A 23,082-nucleotide genomic window follows, 5' to 3' on the forward strand; every position below is an offset into this window, starting at 1 on the left:
TACATAGCTTCATACAGCACACTTCGTTTTTACCGCCATCTGAGCTTCCTCGAAATAAATATATAAGTAATATCTCAAACAAACCCTACGTTATTCAATCCTCATCCTGCTTTCCGGTTGACCTGGAACGTAAAAGCGAAGTCAACCAGTTTACTCTTACCGCTCAGGAGTAACTCTACTCACGGACGTAACATAGATGACGAATTTAAAATTTTTCCGAGAGTGGTGGATAATTTTATAGTTATTTTTATGATCTCCAATGTTCTGGTCACTTAAATAAGTCAAATACTATATTATAAAATGTAATTAATGTGTTCTGATGTTCTGGTCACTCAAATACTATATTATATAATATAATTAATATAGAAAAATTTGCTATAAATAAAAGTGCGTAAGTAGTACTATCTCACAAATACTCTCTGTTTTTCCAACGTCTATCATACCATGTTCCATTGTTATGCTTGTTAGATGTGTTCATATAGTTTTCTTCTATTCGCAAAGACATTGTCCTGTAATGAACTTTAATTTATTGATTATAAGTCAAATATAAAAGAAAGGGAAATAAATAGACAATTACGGGCAGTAGTTGTTGACGATCACAGAGCAAATTATGCATGTATTTGGGTCATTTTAGTTTAAAAGTCAACTGTAATTTAATAGTACAACATCCCTAATTTCTAGTCCCTGCACGTCGCAACCCAACAAACTTGGTTTGATAGTTTAAAAGAAAAAAATATAAGTGGACGGCTTAGGTGTATAAGCTAAAAGATATATGAGACAATAGTCGAGTAAAAATAAAACAAAATAGTAACAATAACATTAAAACGGACGGTAAAAGTGTATATAGATAAAATCGAGCGGAACAATTATTCGAAATATTTGAAGGGAGAGTGTGTGATGTGTCGTATCTATAATTTGAGAACGGTGTGACTTTCTTTCTTGTTTCCGTTCGTCGTTATTTATTGAATTCGTTACCTGATCAGGATTTGAGTTAATTTCACACTTTATGATTTCCTGACACCTCCATACGCAACTCTCTTCTTCTAAAATCGTAGGCCTACTAATTTGCCGATCGGCTGATCCGCTGATCCGCTGATCCGTCCGAACTTCGGTTCTTACTTTCGTCGATCAAAATATATACATCGTCACAGTCCCCACGCAGGGTCCCGAAAAATGTGTATAGCCCCAGGCCCCTTACACATTAAATTCGGCCCTGATAGTGAAGAAACCCATACTAGTTTAGATGGGAATGGTTTACGATTCATGGGAGTACGCCCAGGCATTCGCAAAAAACGTCTTTTTCACGTCAATCAGTATACAAAAAAATCGAAAGCCGAACTGAACACCAGTGCGTCTGTAAAAAAATTAAAAATCTCGACAGCACTCGATTTAAATATTGGCCGCGCACATGGCTACGTAATTGTAAATTTTCTATCCATGTTCATTGCAATTGCTTCTCTCATAAAATGCAAAAATTGCAACAGTGACATCAAGTTCTCTGAAACACGAGTTATAGGGTTGGGATTTACCTCAATTATCAAGTGCGAGAAGTGCGAGCAAAAGTAGATAAATTCGAGTCCTTCGCCTTAAAGTTATTGTTACGAAATCAATCGCAGCTTCATGTTGGCTATGCGAATATTAGGTGTTGGATTAACAAGAATGAACATTTTCTGCGATATTATGAATCTCACAAAATGCTTCAGTCAACCGCTCTACGACAAAATTACCAAACAAATACGAGATGCAGCGAAAGAAATTGCAGATTCGTCCATGCGAATGGCAGCTGACGAAGAAAAAAAATAACGGCAGAAAACGAGAACACCAAAGACTCTCATGGGTTCGCCGTCTCCGGGGATGGTTGTTAGAGAAAAAGAGGTATTTCTTCGCTGCAGGGTGTTGCGACACTTATCGGGATTTTTTCTGGGAAAGTTGTCAACATTATCGTCAAGTCGTTATTTTGTAAGGCATGCCAATCGTGGAGTTCAAAAAAGGGAACAGAATAATATGAAGAATGGTACGCGGAACATGAAGATAAATGTACAAGTAACTACGAAGGAAGTTCTGGAAAGATGGAGATAGTGGAATTGTTGAAATATTCAGCAGATCTAAAGATTTACACGTGACAAAATATTTGTATTTGGAGATGGCGATGCAAAAACATTCAAGAGCATAACAAAAGCCAATCCGCATGGAAATAACATTATGATACGTAAATGAGAATGCATTGGTAATGTTCAAAAATGAATGGGCAGCAGGCTCCGCAACGTCAAGAAACAAACAATAGGTCTCGGAGGAGGAGGAAAATTGACTGCAAAATTGATTGACGAATTGACAGTGTGTTACACATTTGCTGAGAGAAATAATCGCACGTCTATCGATGATATAAAGAAAGGAATCTGAGGAAAATATTATCACAAGTGCTAAGCCGATGAAAATCCTCAGCATGACAACTGTCTATGTGGCAAAGAAAGTTGGTGCACGTGGCGACAAGCCGAAGCCGCAAACACGCTAGACTCATGTACCCATAAGCCTGCACTCGATAAAACTGTAGCAGAAGCGATCAAACCAGTGTATGAAGCACTTAGTAACGACGAGTTACTGGAGAGATGTTAGAAGGTTTCACACAAAATAATAACGAGTGTTTGAATTCTAAGATTTGGAAAATTGCTCCGAAAACTTAATGGCGTGGTTTATCGCTTGTTGAAATCGCCGCATATATGTCGGCTAGCACTTTTAACGACGGAACAGTCGCCTTTCTCCGAATTATAAAAAACCTTGTTATCACAATTGGGTCGAACGCGATTGAAACTTGCGAACATCTGGACGAATTACGCCTTACTACCACTGGAATTCATTCTGAAAAGACAACAAAGGAAGCAAGGCTTGCCGCCAGAAACGACAAAAAACATGTAGAGACGTTTAGATGCCAGGGAAGGCTCCACATATAGCGTGGAATGCTATTAAATAAAATAAGTTTGCATTTATAATAAATACCGCGCGGCGTGCCCGACCGCCAACTTCGAAGCTATTTTTCCACGATTCACTTTTTTGAACCTTGTGAAAGTTCTAACTCTTGAACGAAGCTTCAGATCGCCTGGAAATTTTTACAACATATTCTTAGTATCATCACCTATCGAGTGAACTACATAAACGAAAATGTCAATGACACAAAAAAGTATAAAGAATAAAATACCGACAGAAAATTAAATAAAATAATTTTAAGTTTCGAATTTTTATTATTATATATTTTTTTTTAATAATATCGTTGATTCACACTGAAGATACATTCATTATGCAATTATGAATATTTTCATTTTTTTTTTTCAGATACCCATATCGATGCCGAGAACTTTCACCATCAACGCGCGCGCAAAAAAAAATACATTGCTTTGTTATGTTATATCTCCGCCATTTGTTAATAATTCTGATTTTTTTTACATATACTGAACCACGTGCATAAATAATCTGTAAAAAAATGTTGTTAATATTTGCGTCATTTTTTTTTAACTGCGTCTAAAAAAGTAGCTTCGAAAATGGGTGAAATCACGTATATAAGACCTTAATAGCGAAAATACTAGACTTATCACAAAATATTGTGGGTTTCTTTTATGAAGTATTTCAACCACTATAAGATCATATCATTCAATTGATTCAACTTCAGCAAATTTATTTTATAATTATTATACGTAATATTATGTAATTTATGTAATTCCACTTCAAAGGCATCTTTTTTTTAGCAAAAAATAAATTTGCTTAAGTTAAGAATTATTTGAATGACATGATTTTATAGTCGTTAAAATGCTTTACAAAAGAAATCGACAATATTTTGTGATAAGTCGTTATTAATCTCGAGAAAACGTGAATTTTTACATGATTTCAACTTTAACCTTGAATAACTTTTGTGAAAGTTCAGTTATCAAAAAATGATATCAGACCTTTTCTGTAGAGCGTTGAATTTCCTACAAAACTAAGTGACGGAAATTTATGTAAATTGCCTCTTCACTGAAATACAAAATTCAGAATGAAACTAAAACTATTTTCGCGTGTTAATCAAATGGAAAATGAAGAATGGCGTTCAGGAACTACTAAATGTCAAAATTAAACGCTTCTTTTTTGCCCAGGCGTCTCACTTGCTGTTTCTAGAACTGTTAAGCGTGTGAACTTAAAAAAAAAATTCATTTTCCATGGACCGGTCTAATCTATATACTCCAAAAAGTGTTTGGTCTGAAGACGACAAAAATTCTTGATCGAACTGATGATTTCTACGATGTTGGAAATATTAGAATTTGTATATTTCGGCTCTCCGTGCATCGGTCGTACTGATATAGGGCTTAATTGAAAGCTTTAAAAATCTATAAACGTATGAAACTTTTCGAATCTCGAATTTCATTATGAGACGAGAGCAACATGTGTTAATATTTTTGCCGGATCAGCCAAAGGCTTCTGTTCACTGTAGAAGATAGTGCGTCTGTGAATGCGCGTTCGAGTTTTTTCTTAATGAACTTGGCGCGATTGGTGACCTCCGATCCTAATATATAACAATATTGATAGAAAAACGGATTTGAGAAAGATGAAAATTGAAATATCAGATTTTATGAATTTATATACTACTGTGCATCAAGTATGTGTCATTTACTTTACTGGTGACTGAATAATATTTGTCCCCAAATCCAGGTACTTTCATACTAACCCTTCACTTAATGAAAACCTTCACGTATTGAAATTAATCCCGTTTCCCTTCAGTTATGATATATCGAAGTCCCACTGTATATGGATATCCACTGGATAACCCAATGACGTTCTTGTGCTATGAGGGTTGTTTCTTTTAACCCTTTGATTTGGTTTTCCCTCTGTATCAATTTTCTCTATCTGTCATGCAATTGTTGTCTCATTTTCTTCCTCTTCTCATATCTTGTCTATATGCATATTACTCAGTTCTGGTCCGCCTACGTACCGTGTGGAGCTGCACAACTGAATGCCGTTCAATTGTCTTTGGAGCAAATTGATGTCATACGGAGATTGGCAGAAATGAATGCGCACCATCTAACCTTAGTGACGTCCGTAAAGGGTGAGTTAATCCAACTGCATGCGCAATCATGTAAAATATAGACGATTTTTGTTGATTTTTGATAGAACTGGTAGATTTTTTTTTTAAATTCCGATGATTGAAAAGAACATAAATGCCCATCTACCAACTTTCAGCCACCTTCTGACGGTTGAAGTTATGTTTTGACTGCAATAAGGATATCACGTCTGCGAGTTGAGGTTCCAAGTGGTCAAAGTTTAAACAAACTATAGTACCAAATGAGTGTGGATTAGTTTTTTGATTTAAAGGTCGTAATAATGAAGTAGAAAAACTTGTTGACGTTTCGGCCCAAGATGAGGGCCCTCCTCAAGACGAAATTATATAATTGGATCTGTTCAACCAATACACCAAATAAAATTACAATATTGAAAAAATTGCAAACAACAAACGTATTACAGACATTATATATAGAAATCATGATGAAACTAAACTTGAAAATATGGTAACCAAAAATTTGACAACGTATAATTACCTCAAGTGCAGCGTATCGATTCATGTGCACTCATTATATTTGTATAACGTACAGTATAAATGTTTAAAAAGAAAAAGGTTATTCACGATCGAGTTAAATAAAAGTAAGAATCAAATAATGATGAAAGAAATTTAAATTTTTAACAAAAAATATTTTGGCTGCTAATGTCACGTGCGGAGCGGTCTCGCACGCGACTACTTAACCCTCTAAGAGAAGCGTAGAGGTTTATATTTATTTTTTTGGTGGATTAGTCAGTGATCGTCCTATACAGGGCGATCCTGGGAATTGGCTAGGAGGATTTATTATTAATATTATAAGTAAATGTTGGCGGAATGCGAAGCTTGAATGAAATTTCGTGCAAAGATAACAAATGAAAATATTGGACGAGGAAGCAAGTGTTACAGAAATATTCTTATTCTAAATTGTACACACTCATACGATTACTTACTCTCCGGTGGTTTATTCCAACCTCACTCACGCTTCTACAAATCTAAACGATGGCTCACACATACGATGACACACTCATAACACACTCACAATTAAAACTACACGGCTGTATGAGTCCATGGCATGAATTGCAACAACTTGATATCTAGCTTCGAAGACTGATATCGCGACGCGAGATGCTTAGGCGACCGCATATAGAATTAGAGGAAATTCGCTCTATTCGTCGGTGATGCGAAAAAACTCTTCACGCGATAGCTTCTGAAGGAGCCTGATTTCGGTAGATGTTGGTTTTATTCTGTCTCTAACGGGACTGACTTCGCTCGCTCATACGACACCCCTTGGAGCGTCGGACAGCGAGCAAAGTTTCTGTCAACGTTGCAAATTTAAAACAAAGGCTCGCCCAGCGAAGATCTTTCTCGAGGCGCGTGGTCTCGCGCTCGCCTCATCCCGGTGTTTGATTACACCTGGGATCCGGCGGGCGCGGGAACACTGACGTTGTTATGGTCAACTGCGCCGCTGCGCTTTTATCATGCCACTAACAAAAATATAAGGGAATTAAAATTTAATAATTGTGTGAGAATGTTATTCCTTAAAAATATACGAGAATACAATTCAGAACGGTTCGTACTTCCATGCATTTCTCGCAACGTAATTCCTAGAAATAAAGATTATGCTTCCTCGTCAATTAATATTAATTTAGGGGTAAATATTAATAAAGTAATGATATATATTTATAAGTATGTATACAGACGGCGTACGTGACATCCCTCCCCCCTTAGGTGTTGATGCCCCCATCGACTCGGTGCGCCGGGCCGACGGTGACACCGGCACTGGAGGGACGGCTCTCTCCTGACCGCATGTAACTCGGTTATTTGAAATTTGCAGATTTCATGCATCGCACATGCGCATTTCATACGCTCATACACACACATATGCGACGCATTTTTCTTCACTTTCACCTTCACTTGGTCAACTGCGCCGCTGGTTCGTCGCTTGGTGAGCCTCGCGTCTCGCCGACGGTGTCGTCACCCTCGTTCGCTTCCTCGCTGAACGTGGCATCCCCTGCGTCTCCCTCCTCCGCCAGTTCGCCTTGCAGGGCATCTGCAGGGTTCATTCTAGAGAGAGGGGTAGCGGGTGGAGTTCCACTCGACAGTGTTGTCCATTCGATGAGGTCTCCCTCGTCCTCCGGTTCACCTTGCAGGGCATCTGCAAGGTTTACTTCGGAGAGAGAGGTAGCGGGTGGAGTTTCACTGGACGGCGTTTCCCAGCCGATGAGGTCTCCCTCAACCTCCGCCGAGTCCTCATCCTCGGTTCCCAGGAGCAGTTCGAACTCACACTGGAGCATTATCCAGCACCCCATGATGCGTGACCGCACCGCGGGGGCCATGTTTCTGCTCAGCTTCCTGTAGTCGATTAGGAAGGGAGCTTATTCACTGACCTGGATGATGATCGGTTCTGCTTGGACTCCCTTTTCCTTGGTGTCCCTCGCGTTTGATGTTTGGACACCTTTGTCCTTCCCCAGAGCAGTAGCGCGACGGCGGAACGTCGTTGTCTTACCCGCGTTGTCCGGCCTGCTTGACGGACCGGCCTTGCGATTCGGAATTGTGGAGGCCTCCTTCGATCTTAGGGAGCGTTCGAAGGTCTCCACGCAGTGACCAGCGTGGAGACCCGGTCGGCTACCGACATTCTGGCCCCAGAGGGTGCATTCGCTGCCCCCTGGCCTCCGGTTCGATAAATACCACTCAAGGTAGCACCCCTCTCAGTGCTTGCCGTCTGCCGCTTTCCCGCATGTTGGGCAGACTCCTCGCAACATCTTCTACCCCGCGAGCACCATCCCCGAGGGCGGGGGCATCTCCATCAGTTTCGGCAAGGTGGCTGAGGCTGCCGCCTCAGTTGACCCTGACGACGAGGATGATCCTGATGCCTCTTTCCCCTTGACCGCGGGTGGTCGTCCACCCTACGCGATCTGCACCACTTCTTGATATGTCTTTTGGTACTTGACGGCGTGCATCGGCCGAGTGTTGCTTGGCACGGTAAGCCAACAGAGAGGGCAGGGGCGGAAGTCAGGACCTGCGGCCCGATCTGCCCAACCGTGGCAGCATTTGCTCCAGTCCGCGCACTTTTTTAAATTTTTCCCGCATACCACGCAAACTTGGTTTATTTTCGCCCTTGAAAACACGATGCGGTATGTATTGCTCGCGTTAGACATTGTCCTTAGATTGAGTGGCAATGAAGGTTATATATATATACGTTTCCTGAATTGTCGCGCGTCCACTCGGTTCCGAGTTCGAGTGTCGTTTGGCGCGCGAAAATTACTGCAAAATCCTCTGGGCCTTCCTCCTCTAGTTGTAATTCGCGTCAGACGTGGGATCCTAGGTGATTTTTCCTTTGGGAATTGCAATTGAAAATTTAATTTTGGAATTTTATCACGAGGGAGCTGAACCATAGGTAACGGGACCACCTATCCTTGTCGATCTCCCTTCTCCGGGACTTATCAAAAATACCTGACCACGCACCGGTCAATGTGGCCGCCGATGTGACGGCCGAATTGGTCACTAGCGTCATGACGACGGTCGAAAATTAAGCTATACAAAATAATTTCACAAATATTCCTGAGTTCGACGGGAAAAATATGCCGTTGAGGGACTTTTTGCAGGATATACGAAACGCGTCCGCGTTCGTGACAGCCGCGGCAGAACCACAGTATAGCGCTTACACGGCGACACGCGAAATTGTGTTTCTGACGAAAGAATTGAGACCGTGGCCGGGTTGGTGAAATATCTGAAGAATCGTCTCGCCCACGTGAAAATTTACAAGTACTACACGAAGGCTCTTTCGACCATTCGAATGAAGCGCGATCAATCTGTTGGGAAATTTTACGATAAAGTGCGAATTTTGCTTAGCGGGGAAAGAAGCGCGTTCAAATCTCATTTTGGCGTTAATCCGCCAGAGTTGAATCGGAACCCGCTACATCACATCGCGTTGAGTTCATTTATAAACAGTTTGCCGTCGTACATTGGAACCGCGGTAGATAAGCGTGAGCCAGAAACTCTCCAACCAGCCTTTAAGATCGCAAAAAAACTCGCGCTTCGAGACAGCCGACGGAAAGTTAATGAAATGAGTAAGGGTGAGTCAGCACGTGTTCTTTACACTCGCTATGACTCTCGATCTCCGTCGCCGACGGCTTGAGAAAATAGACAATCGTCTACGTATCGAAGCCGGTCGCCACAACCGGCTCTCGGAATTTTAAAACCTGCGCGAACGCCTGATAACCGCGAGGGTGGCCCGGGAATGTCATATCTTCGACCGGCAACAGCTTGCGGTTATAAATATTGCTGTAATGAAAGTAGAGGCTGCCCGTGCTGCCCGTTAAAGCGTCGGTCTTCTCCGAGGCACTCCCCGCAAAGGGAGCCTTTAAACTCCCCTGGGGTTCGCCGGGCAGATTCCCCTGCGGGCCCGACGGGAGCAAGCGAGTCGAGTCGACCCCGAGAACTCCAACAGTCAGTGAGGTTCCTGGAGAACGGTGTCTCGTCCTCCGGACTCCCACTGCCGAGGAGAGCTCAGTAGTCGAATTGACTGCCCCCGAACTTCGTCAAAAAAAGGGAAATTTTTCCTTGACACGGGTTCTTCGGCTAGTTTAATTACACTTAGTGCCCTCGATCAAGATTTAACTGTAAATACTGATGACAAAATATGGGTAACAGGCCTAGAGGAATCGAATATTCCAACACTCGGCTCTGTTGTCCTTCATATTTCCGATAATCCGATTAAATTTTACGTGTTACGTAAATTGCCACTGTGCTAGTTGTCGCTAGCGTTTTTGACTGAGCCGCATGGAGGGAGGTGGTCGCTCTGAAGTCAAAGATGAGATTCACAGTATACCTTATTATTTATTCAATTTATTTTACATGTATACAAGTCAAGGTTTTGGTTTCCAAGTGATGGAAGGGGCTGAAGTTGTTCTCTGGTATCGAGGTGGAGGGTGCAGTGCAGAGAAGGGGCGACTGATAGGTGTGGTAATCCAAAATACTGCGTGCTGTTGAGTAGATGTAGCGTACTAAAGGTGTTGCGTGGTGGTAAACCTTGAGTGCAGTCTGTAGCTCAAAAATCGGTGAAACCGAAGTTGTTCTGACGATGGGTGAGATCGTTGGTCTCATATCCCAGCCGCGACTCCAATTTGACAGCGGGAAACTTGGCGAGCCGATTGCGGGACGCGCGTGGCTGCGTGGGTGGCGTTAGGGGCGCGCGTGACGTAGTGGGTTCTGTCCACTGCGGCGCGCGACTGGAAAGTGGTTGACGCTTGAGCACATGAGTTTGCGCGTTTATTGGTTTTCACGAGGTGGTCGTGAACAGCCACTGAAAAGCGACGCGTTAATCGGTAAGCCGTATTTTTTCGCGTAGAAAGCCAAAATTTCGTTTCATCACAACACTTCAGTCACCTCGAGTGATCCTATCCGACCTAAGCCTTTCGTAGGTTTGCCTTCTTACGATGCAAAACCAACAAAGCGCGTGTTAGCAGCAAAAATCATCTCGGGTGACCGAAGTTATAAATTGCGCACGCGTATCAGCGAACAAATAAGCATCCCTTTGAATAATGCGAACTTAAAGGAGGGATATTTACCGCAATTCGAGACTCCACCGGGTGTGTTTATCGGAGAAGGTATCGTTGCCCCTTCGGGAGGATCGTGCTATGTATTTGCAATAAACACGCGATTCGACGACGTCGACTTAGAAATCTAGCCTCAGGAACTCGAAGATTTCGAGCATTGTCGAGAAGACGGTTATTCGAGCGGAGAAAGCTCCGACGGTAGCGGCGTTGAGACTACGCCGCCGAAGGATCGGGTAGAAGCCATAATTGAATCGTTTGGATTTGTACAAGCGTGAGCGAGGTTGGAATAAACCACCGGAGAGTGAGTAATCGTATGAGTGTGTACAATTTAGAATAAGAATATTTCTGTAACGCTTGCTTCCTCGTCCAATATTTTCATTTGTTATCTTCACACGAAATTTCATTCAAGCTTTGCATTCCGCCAACATTTACTAATAATATTATTAATAAATCCTCCTAGCCAATTCCCAGGATCGCTCTGTATAGGACGATCACCGACTAATCCACCAAAAACATAATTGTAAGCCCTACGCTTCTCTTAGAGGGTTAAGTAGTCGCGTGCGAGACCGCTCCTCAGATGACATACTAACTGTGACACTAAGACCATTTTTGTTAAATAAATGGCTATACGTAGAACCCATACTCTCATGTTCAGGCATACTTTGTTGAAGAGATCGAAAAATTACAATACATGAAATGTCAAAACAGACTATACCGGTTAACTGCCGTGCAGTAACTGAGGGAGAAGCAAGATAGAATAAAGAGTCGACTATACCACAGCCGAAAAAAACACCGAAAAAAATATAGAAGACAAGGAAAGGTTATTGAAATATGTAGATAGAAAAAAAACTGTGGGTAAGACGAGTTAGGTTGTTAACGTCTAATGAGAGACGTACATGCGTTACTTGGGTGTTCTACGTCTTGACGCAAATCAACGCTATTTGAATAGCATAAGATGTTTACGCCATTATTACGACCTGCATATCCAAGAACTGATCCCCATTCAACACATAGAGGTGCAAGAACTAACAAGGGAACGCCAAAACCCGGACGAACGGATTTTGGTGATTCTAAGGTATGTTGTAGAGTGACCCAACCCTGGTACCAGGTTACCGGGATTTCCTCCATTAGGGCCTGGTTTCCGAGAAATTCGACTTCGAAGTTTTACACTCTATTCATAAGCTCGTAACGTTTGCATACTTCCGAGCCAGCAAGCGTAGCGTAATTGGCTATGCTTACGACTGACACGTGGGGGGCCTGGGTTCAAATCCGATTCGTGTCAATTTTTTTTCTTTTTCTTTTTATTCTAAAAAATATCACTTTTTTCATTGCAACATATTTCATTTTAGAAATTCTGAAATGCAAAATTATTAAGAAATACTTCAATAACCGTAGTGTTACGAACTATTTTCATCGAGAGAACGAGAAATGCGCCGATTTTTCAGCGGGAAAGTTGGCTTTAGCTTCAAATTCAAGACGGATGTCGACAGGTCCCTAATTCAAAGATTCGTTTTGTTTTGAACAGTCAATAAAGAATAAGGAGACGTCTCGAAGGAATTCATTCTTCGTGAACAGAGGCTCGGGTTCTTTGCCGTAATAGGTGGCGTGAAAGTTTGCGTACATCTCGTACAGTAATGCAAAGCGATTGTGACTCATGTCCAAGTTCAGGTTACCGTAGGGATAATACTCGGAATTCAAGAAGAGCTTGACGTCAGTAATATTACAGTGATCAAGATGACTGGCATTTTTGGCGGCTTTATTTTTTCGATTCGTTTGAAAACCGAGCATGACAAATCACGGTTTTTCCAAGTGGGTGGACGTTTTCACAGTCCCTACATGTTTCGTGGTTGCTGGTAGCAAAGAATATTCGTACAACTCCCAACTGCGGAAGCTCATGGAGACAGGTGTATCTTTCTTAATGAAATTCAACAGTGCAATTTTTCATTGATCCAAGAGCTTCACATAGGGTACCAACCATTCCACCTGACCGATCACGATTCTAAAGTTTTCGTCTTGATTTTGAACGATGGCATTTAAATCACTTTTTGATCTTGTAACAATCAGCTCGTGTTTCGCGTTAACGATGCTCTTGCGATAGTCTTCAGCAAAGCCCAATATCATGCTCAAGGGAATGACTACGTCAAAGTTGCCATTGGCATCAGTTAATTTTTTCGTATGTTAAACATCGAGCCATCTAGCATTTTCCATTAGCCAACTTTGACCAGGGTTGAGCGGAGCGAAACCTTTCAGCAGGCTCATCAGACCAACGTTTTTACATTTATCCAATCTCTACAGCGTTTAGTTCGTACCGTACATCTTCGAACAAATGGCAGATGGCGTTATTGACTAAAGTTGTGATGGCTGCTGCAGTGCCGTCCGATTTGAGAAATTTTCCAGAGATATGCAGCGAACTCTTGCTCGGTAATACGCATAAATCCTGATGCTGAACGGTGATTTGAATCTCGTCGCTATTGTTGAAAGTCGACGATGCGTACGGTTTGTGTGCGTGTATTTCTTGGTGGGCGATTGATTCGTCAAAGCCGACAGGTGTTCGAATGCTCAAGATTCCCTCCTCCATGGTACGTACCAGACAACGAAACAGCAGAATCGGAGTTTTATTTGTCGAAAATTCTTTTTCCAGAAGGTGTCAGATTTAGACCCAAAACTATCAGGAACTCCACGTTTCGACGTATTAGCGCTTCGGGAATCGATCGATGACTGACTAGATCGGAACATGCTGACTGATTAATATAACTCTTTTTGGACAATCTGTTATATACAATACCCATCTTTGATTGCGATTTGATGTGCAGACTCACAGTTATAACTTCTCCGCGAAAATTAACCATATCTCCGTCTTGATCGACTAACCGAAGCTGTACGTGATCTATGGTCTTGACGATGATTGGAAGGTAAATGACGTGCGACGGCACTTCCACAATCTTATATCCCGGCGGAACGATAGGGAAAAATTCGTGAATAGTATGCACTTTGAGCTGGTTGACGTACGCACTCGTTGTAATGCTGCATTCGACTCGCAACGCGTTAACCTTGAGAATAGCTACAGGCATATCCGAATGGTGAGTTTGATCAGCTGTCAATACGCACGGTGTAAATCCGCAAAGCTGACCAATAGAATCGTCAGGTTCCAAATTTACGATATAGCTACATTTGATTTCGCTGCATAACGTATTGTTGTTATGCTTTATACCGATTTCAATGTTGGTATTTTTTAACGCTTCTTGAACGTACTTTTCAATATCCTCAATTTCGTAGCTTCCAGTGAATTTAGTGACTACCTAATCGGCTACCTATATTTTATTGTGACCGACATCAATGTTGGGAATGGAATTGAAGGTAAACAGTTCAACGAGACCGAGAACATAATTTTTGTTTAGAGCAAGTTCGATCGGAGGAAACTATTGCGCTTCGAGAATCGAAGACGTTCCCGATATCGTTGATGTAAACGAATCATCCATGACAGCAGGTGCTGGACTTACGTTCTTAAATTACGTGTCATGTTTATATTGCTCGTCGCTTAGAAATTTCAGACACAAGTGTCCGCAATCGAATGTACCGTAATCCTGATACGTTTCGTCGTTGTACTCAACGCTACCAACACCGAAATATTTCACGAGGTCTAACGGACGTGAAAGATGACCGAAACTGTCGAAGTAAACTACATCGTTGCCGCGTTTCTTATATGCAACCCAGTGTGTCCCAGGACCATCTTCATCGTCGAGATTGACTACAGCTGTCTTGTTTTTACGCGGTCCGGTTTTGGGCATATCGTTGCGCATAAAGACACCTCAGAAGTATGGAATTTTCATGATTTTTGCATACTTCAGCAAATCCCAGTTGGTCAACGCTCGGCGTGGTAGCTTCACACTTAGTTTTTTGAAAGATGAAGACCGAAACCCTTTTTATAAGGTTTGAGATGGAAACCTTTACCTAAGGCGATCGCTTCCATCGTTTTGTTTTGCCGTTTGCTTTCCTCCAATTCTTGTTTAGCCGCGCTCGCATCGTTTACAGCCTTTCCTATACCTGCAGCACCCCCCGCTAATGCACCCGTAGCGCTGAGACCGGCAAAAATAGATATGAGAGAAGGTAGAAATCCGCCAACTTTTGAGGGTACCGATGGAACGCGCGGTGATCGGACATTATGTTTACCGCCTTCTTTTTTCACAGCTTCTCGAGCGCCTTTGAGCGCAGATTTCATGCTCGTTTTCGCGTCGTAGCTCCGAATCATAGACTGTTTTGCCGCTCGTATGATTTTGTTCAAGGAGACGTTCTTTGGTTTTCGACACCCCATGCCTAACTTTGTTTTCACCTCCATCGTGTTAGCTACAGCCCAAGCGACTGCCTTTTCACCCAAATTTGCGTCCTTTGCGAGAACCCGTTTCCAGGCTTTTTAGGCTAATATTTTATTCGCGACGGTTCTAGCTTCACGGTTCTCACGATTTTTCGAATGCGCTATATCGTGTTCTTTACACGCTGCATCAAGAGGATTGATACCGGAATCGCCTCTCGCAAGTCTCTACGTCAACTTCGTACTAGGACCGCAGCATTGGTAACCGGAAACATGCAACTTGTTCGGGAGTATGTTAATTATGCTATTTACCAAACCTTTATCACTTGATCGCTTTTTTGAGGATCGCTTACGATCACGGGTGTGCACAATCATGTCCGCTCTGCGGCTAAGAGAAAGTTGTTATAAACGATGCATTTATACAAAATCCAGCCAGTCACGTTCGAGATGAGGTTTGAGACACAATCGACCAAGCTGCCCGTGATCAATTTTGACAAATTTACGCAGCAGAGTACGAAACGGAAAAAATGTCATGGCGAATTGTTGCCGAGTAGTATACGTGCGGTATTCTGCGGGCCGTCTAACTGTGGCAAAACCAACGGATTATTCGCGCTTATAACGCATCCAAACGGTTTGAGGTTCGAAAACATGTACGTTTACTTAAAATCTCTCAATCAACCGAAATACAAGTTTCTGAGTCGAGTGCTTGAAAATGTCGACGGTGTTGAGTATTTCCCTTTTAACGAGCATGAGCACGTAATTGCACCGAACGAGGCGCAACCCAACTCGATCATGGTATTCGATGACGTAGCGTGCGAGAAGCAGGATAATATACGTGCGTACTTTTGTATGGGTAGACATCACGTTGTAGACTGTTTCTATCTTTGTCAGACGTACGCTCGAATCCCCAAGCATCTCGATTGCGACAACACTAACTTGCTGGTCTTATTCAAACAGGACGAGATGAATTTGAGACATGTGTACAACGATCATGTGAAGACCGACATGTCGTACGTAAAGTTTAAAGACTTGTGTACGGCATGCTGGAACGGTGACAAATATGGGTGATCGACAAAGATAGAGAGCTTGGTAAAGGTCGGTATAGGAAGGGATTTGACAATTTTATAAACATGACATAAGAATGAAATACACGATCTTCGAAAGAAACAAAACAGTAGCTTTCCAGAACTGGTTGTGTCAACATGCAGGAAATTCGTAAGGAAAACGAAGTTTTGCATCGTATCGCTCAAGCAAGTAATGCGATTCATCGTAAGCACAGAATCCTCAAGACGGGAAAAGCGTCGCTGCAGGAAACGATGAAGGATGTCTTCAAACCTGTGGTAACCCAGCTGCAGGACTAAGTCAATGTTTTTCGAGGTACGAAACTTGACAAGGAAGAGGTGAAGGAAGAACTCAAAACTGAAACGAAGGATGAGCCAAAGAGCGAAATGGAAGCAGAAAATTCTTTTGCAACTGCAGAGGAAGAGGATCAAACTGTCACAGAATTGTCAGTGAGATCAGAAAATGAATATCTTGAGATGCTTAACGATAAACAAAGACAGCACGAATTGGACACCGTGTACGGGGTACGGAGTCCTTCTACTGCCGGGTTGATGGTTGGTGACTCACCGATAAGCTTCGAGCGCGGTTCCGTTCGCATAGGGGCTATTCCGCGTCAACCGGATCAGTCATCTCTCAGATATTTTTTTAATTTGGCATGTGGATTGTGTAAGGGGAGTTAGATTTTTGTGCCAAAGCGCGAATCTCATAATGCAAAATTCGATTTTTTATTAACAATAACAAATTAGACTCCCATTTTTTTCAAAAATTCATAACTTCGGCAACAAATTAGATACAATTTTTTTTTTTTTTTCAAATTACGCGGAAAGCTCCATAGAATTTAAAAAAAAATACGAAATGGTAAAAAAAAGTTGTTATCAATTGTTTATTTAACAATTAATTTTTCAAAGATTTTTAAAACAGTGACCGACACGATCAAAAAATTTTTTTAAAATTCTGACATGTTCCTTGAACTGTACTACAACCTGTGAATTAATTCCAGAGGGGTGTTTTTCTTCGTTTTCGAGTAAAAAATCATTAAAGGTGTCGATGCGCATGAAATTGCGGCGCGTCGAGTCTCTACGTAATGGCGGGCGGCCGGTTGCCGTCCACCGCTACCCCGCGGCGGCGTCGCGGCGTTATTTTAGAGTCATTTTCACGATGTAGGACATGATTGAAAAATCTGAAAAAAATACTGTACCTTCACAAGGCCTGCTCAAAGCGATAAGTGAAGTTTCAAGAATGTGTTTTTCACCGTTTTTTTATTACAGAGATTCAAAATAACAGTTACGCACCATGAGAGTGCACATAAATGATAATAATTACATAACTTGCTACTTATTTTAGTACTTATAATCACCCCCGAAGATATGTGGAAGCTGCGAAATGAACGCACTTACAATTATATATTTCATACAAATAAATCGCTTATTCTATGGATACAATCTATTAATCTTTGATCAAACTGGGCATTAAACTTAGAAATGTGAGCAAAGGTTTTCGTCATAACTTACATGGCTATCTTAGCGCATAGATTTACGGGTAAATGACTCATCAGAGGAAGAGTAAGCCCTACATTCTACAGTTTTTATAGATAGAGGTAAAAATGAATGGAATCGTCGAGTGCCTTCAACCGTTATTGCTTGGTTCAATCGCGGCTTCAATAATTTTTCATGTTCTTCGTGTTCGCTGTTGCTGCAGAAGTCAAATGCGATATTTTTTAATGCACTCACACTCCATTCGAATAATTGCCTTGGAGTCAAAATAAGATTTTCATTGGGCCGCTGTAGGCTTGCACGTGCAGCAAATCTTTTCACAGTTCCACCAATGGACTTTTTCCATGTGACGTTGCAAAGAAATGCCATTCAGCCTCGACATTGAAGTCGTCAAAATGATGAGTCAAATTAATGAAGTTGCTTTTATTTTTATATTGTGCACTAGCACCGTCAGTAAAATAAATCATTTTCTTGATAACTTCACTACCGAAGAACTCAAAAAGCTTACCGATTAGTTTCTTCTGAAACAGATGGACCGCGACTGTATTATGTTGTAGATTTTCTGATATGATAACGAAGCTTTTATGCTTTAAGTCCTCATTTTCAACATAATACACAACAAAAGGATGGATGGTAGCTTGATTGTTATTCCAGTGGAAGCTTTGAATTTCATCTTGAACAACAAATGCATAGTTTTCAGCAAAGTCACCCAAAACTAAGAACTCCCCTGGTTGTAGACGATGTTTTCTGTCTTTCAAATATGCACTTTGCTGTTTAGCAATGAAATCATGTTTCTTGAGGGCTATCGTCTGTTCCTTTAGCGTCTCGAGGAACGTTTCCGTTTCTTGCGTGATCGTTTCTAAAACAGATCGATCCGTATGAGTCCACCGTTTGTAGCTAATACTTTCTACGAAATTATCGTCGAATAAACTTTCCATTTCGTGTGTAACCATATCAAAACTTGGACAACTACTACAATCACCGAGATAGCACAAAGGATTTGGAGAGTCACACGATATCTGTTTTATCAAATCGTGGTACGTTCTTTTGAATGTCTGACAAATTGAGCTAACCGCCACCAACATAAGTTTCACATTCTGGTGAATTTTGCAAACACAAACTGTATGTGTTCCTGTTGGTCCAGCTAAAATACACTGCTTTGGGCGGAGTTCCGCGAATTTTGTAAATCCAATTTTATCATTCGGATGCTGTTGCTTGAACGCGGCGTAAGCTTCCTTCAGATCACACAAAACAAGTCGTTTTTGGACTTGATGTTTTGAACCATCCACATCGCGAAGAGTGACAAAATCTTTCTGACCAGGCATGATCCGACTTATTTCATCAGAACAGTAAAATTCCACTACATGAGAGACAACATCATCACAAAGAGTGCGAGATGGTCTTGGATCTGGGGAGGATCCAAATCCACGCTCACTTTGCAATATTTTAGCTTTACGAGCCATTCTATACGAACAATCAAATTGTAACTCCAATTCTCTGATGGACCAACTACGAGGAGTCATTGTGAGATATTTAATTTTGTCCGCGACACACTTCGCGTTGATAAACAATTCTTTCACATCACACAACAATTCTTGCCCGATATCATTCTCAAGAAACATTTCCACACTGCTCTGTTCACTAATTGGTGAAGGTGAAACAAGATCGTCACCACTCGCATAATTATGATTCATATCACTTACCTCGTTTTTATCAGATGGAGTAATTGTGTTGCATTTGTACAATTTTATTCGACAATCCATGCACACATATTCTCCTAGGTCCGGAAACTTTTTCCGTAATGCTGGTGTCACTGGCTTTACCAAATTTCGCACCCAATTATGGCCAACTCTTTGGAAAGGATTACAGCACCGTTTCACATCTGTTGTAGACATTGCTTTCAGAAATGAATTACTTGTGTGAAGAATGAGACGATGTATTGCACTGATCGCTACACTGGTATTCGATTGAATGTTATGCATTTTGAAATGCTCGAAATTTATACTCGTTCAGAATAGTGCTTCACCCACCCAACAACTCTTCTGATTGGTTGAATTCCACCAATGGGGCTAACATAATGAAGGTGCATTTCAATGTACCTGACTTTAGCCAAATGACCCCTTCGCGGAATCGAGGTGGTGACCCGGACTACCTGGATAATGAAGGATTTAGGTGACGCATGCACAGGTGGACGTATTCCATATCCTGGAATATAGTGCTTCACCCACCCAACGACTCTTCTAATTGCTTGAATTCCACCAATGGGGCTAACATAATGCAGGTGCAATTCAATGTACCTGACTTTAGCCAAATGACCCCTTCGCGGAATCGAGGTGGTGACCCTACCTGGACTACCTGGATAGTGAAGGATTTAGGTGACGCATGCACAGGTGCAGGTATTCCATATCCTGGAACAACACTTGACCTGTGTTCGTAATTCATGTTTGAATCATAATGCGTCATAACAAATTTCGAATCTCTGTAATAAAAAAACGGTGAAAAACACATTCTTGAAACTTCACTTATCGCTTTGAGCAGGCCTTGTGAAGGTACAGTATTTTTTTCAGATTTTTCAATCATGTCCTACATCGTGAAAATGACTCTAAAATAACGCCGCGACGCCGCCGCGGGGTAGCGGTGGACGGCAACCGGCCGCCCGCCATTACGTAGAGACTCGACGCGCCGCAATTTCATGCGCATCGACACCTTTAATGATTTTTTACTCGAAAACGAAGAAAAACACCCCTCTGGAATTAATTCACAGGTTGTAGTACAGTTCAAGGAACATGTCAGAATTTTAAAAAAATTTTTTGATCGTGTCGGTCACTGTTTTAAAAATCTTTGAAAAATTAATTGTTAAATAAACAATTGATAACAACTTTTTTTTACCATTTCGTATTTTTTTTTAAATTCTATGGAGCTTTCCGCGTAATTTGAAAAAAAAAAAAAAATTGTATCTAATTTGTTGCCGAAGTTATGAATTTTTGAAAAAAATGGGAGTCTAATTTGTTATTGTTAATAAAAAATCGAATTTTGCATTATGAGATTCGCGCTTTGGCACAAAAATCTAACTCCCCTTACACAATCCACATGCCAAATTAAAAAAATATCTGAGAGATGACTGATCCGGTTGACGCGGAATAGCCCATAGGCGGTACGCTCTATCCGAAAACTCAGGGACTGCTGGAGCTGCTGTTCAAAAAGATGTTCAACAGCGCTCACGTTACCCGTAACGATAAGGAGAATTACAGAAATATCCTTCCCGCAACAAAAGCTCACAGAAAGTACTATAGCGCCAACGAGCCTGTCCGAAACGCTCAGAGCGCCAAATTCAAGCATTTAATTGCTGAGCTGCTTAATATTTCTACGTCAGGCAAAGGCGTATCACCATCCTCACAGACGTCGAAGCGTACAAGTAAAGGTGTTCTGCTACCTCCGGCTTGGGTCACTCGACAAGGTGTTAAAACAGATTATATTTTCTGGGACGACACTAACGAGCTGGTGCAACCTCTTCGTTCACTTATGACATCTCAAGCGGCTGGGAATACAAGTTACAACAATGAAATTATGTCGATTCTAGAAGAATTACAGGAAGCCGGAATCATTTATAAACCAATTCTTGTCGACTCTGCAATCATTTACGAGATGAGCGTTGATGTGTTTGGACATCAGCTGAATAAGAACACAGCTGCGAGCACTCGCGGTCCTCCGGATCTCGTGTTTCAAATAACAGCGGACGGACATTACGATATACGGAACAAGAGACTGTGCAATGTCGCAGATCCCGCAGAGCCGAACAATGCTGTAACTTCAAAAACGTTGAGAGGAAAATTCAACTTGTTGCAAAAACAAATCGACAACCTCAATCAAATGATCAGAGCTTTGGAGATCAGCACGGAGAAAGCCTCAGATACCTTTTACACAGACTACAAAACGGGCAGAGACCCATCGATTCGAAACGCAGAAATCATTTCCAAATTTGACACCAGACTAAGAACGTTGGAATATGAACGAGAAAAAGCAAGCACTGGTGACGGAACTGCATAATTTGATTTTTTTCGCAAATCGATATTGAAATCTATGTATTTTTTGAGCCACTGGGTTTGCCTGAATTTGAGAACTCTGTGAATTTTGAATACCTTCAAGCCTAATTTTAAGCATTGTTTCAAAAGGCTATAGTGAACAACGTAGTTTTTCTTGAAAAGTAGCGTGGACGTCAATTTCGGCTATTTATTGTTCGAAATCGGAGGTACATAGTGCTCCGGACACAATGGTAAATCTTTATGAGTTTCATGCAACTCCTCAGGATATTCCAAATCCACCTCCAGCATGTAATCAAACTCAGTTTCGTTCGAGATGGCAAGAACGTCGCACTCTGAAACCTGACAACCATACGAAGGAATTACACGGCAGAGCAAAGCTCATAGCCGTACCATTCAAATTATTAACGTTAAAGTACATGAGATAAGATTCTTCGACTTCTGGATCGAATTCCTCTTCCATATATCTATTGTTAGCCTTTGCGTATCTGTTCGACCACTGTGACACACCACCTCCAATACCGTTTTCGATGAACATTACCATATCTATGTCGGTGAGAAGCTCCAGCTCGATGCCTGTACATTTTAACATAGCATCAAACGACAGACCGGGCGCTGTGTGGTGACGTAATGGGTCCAGTTTGTACGTTGTCCAGCAGTTTTGTCGAGAATTTTGGAAAACGTCGGCTTGTAAAAACACGTCCGTCTGTAAGTACAAGTCCGAATACCCTTCCAAAGTTTGAAGGTTAAAAGTTCGCCATACGTCGCACGCATGTGCGTAATCGTCGTCTCATATATTCCGGTCATTCAATTTTGAATAAAACTGTTTTTTGGCTGGTAAATGTTTCTTCTCGAGCTTTTCCCAACTGTTTATGTATTCGTACGGGAAGACCTAGTCTATAACCGAAATTTGTTCAAGCTACTGCAGAATTTACGTGTTATTGTATTTTGACAATCGTCCAGATACGATGATAATTTATCGAGGCTGCTAGGCATGAAACGGTACGAATCTATAAAACGGAACGTTACATCCGTTCCCTTAACGAATTTAGTAAAGGAAATGTACTTTTCTTTGTTGACAGGTAATAGTTTAACAGTACCTTCGAATGACGTACCCAGGGCTTTGATCAGAAAATGCGAATCGTAACCCAACAGATTGCGGAAAATCACTGGGATAGTGTGCGAATTTTGGTAATTTAGATTACAGCCGCGGTGGGCAGAACCACGGTACTTTCCCGTGAAATGACAGTGATCCCGATGTTTCACGTCTGTGGGTGTAAATGGTTTTTCACAAATATGACAGACCGTCGATAAATCAAATTCGTTGATCTGGTCGAAATTTAGCACTTCCATGGGGACAACAATCTTGTAATGTCCCTCCAACGAATGTGCGAATCCCTTTAACTCGTTTGTAAACCATTTTAATGCAGGCCTCTTCGCGATTAATTTTGAATTTTGAAAACGAATCGTCAAACGCACAATATAGATAGTAAGCTATACCATACGGAAGATGCTTCTGAAAAATTGTTCTATTTTGCCCAAAACTTTCATGAGTAGGCTGCAG

At 41.5% G+C, this 23,082-nt stretch overlaps 1 protein-coding gene across 4 annotated transcripts in view; it reads left to right on the top strand.

Annotated features, from left to right (window-relative positions):
- Window positions 1-23,082, top strand: part of LOC124294980 (dipeptidase 1-like) — a 1,606,684-nt gene that overhangs the window by 595,423 nt on the left and 988,179 nt on the right. For all 4 annotated transcript variants that reach the window (XM_046742822.1, XM_046742823.1, XM_046742824.1 and 1 more), the window contains exon 6: window positions 4,936-5,068. In XM_046742822.1, coding sequence (XP_046598778.1) covers window positions 4,936-5,068 — 133 coding nt within the window. The remainder of the gene's footprint in view (window positions 1-4,935; window positions 5,069-23,082) is intronic.

The sequence above is a fragment of the Neodiprion lecontei genome, chromosome 6 (assembly GCF_021901455.1).
Source record: "Neodiprion lecontei isolate iyNeoLeco1 chromosome 6, iyNeoLeco1.1, whole genome shotgun sequence".
NCBI classification, from domain to species: domain Eukaryota; kingdom Metazoa; phylum Arthropoda; class Insecta; order Hymenoptera; family Diprionidae; genus Neodiprion; species Neodiprion lecontei.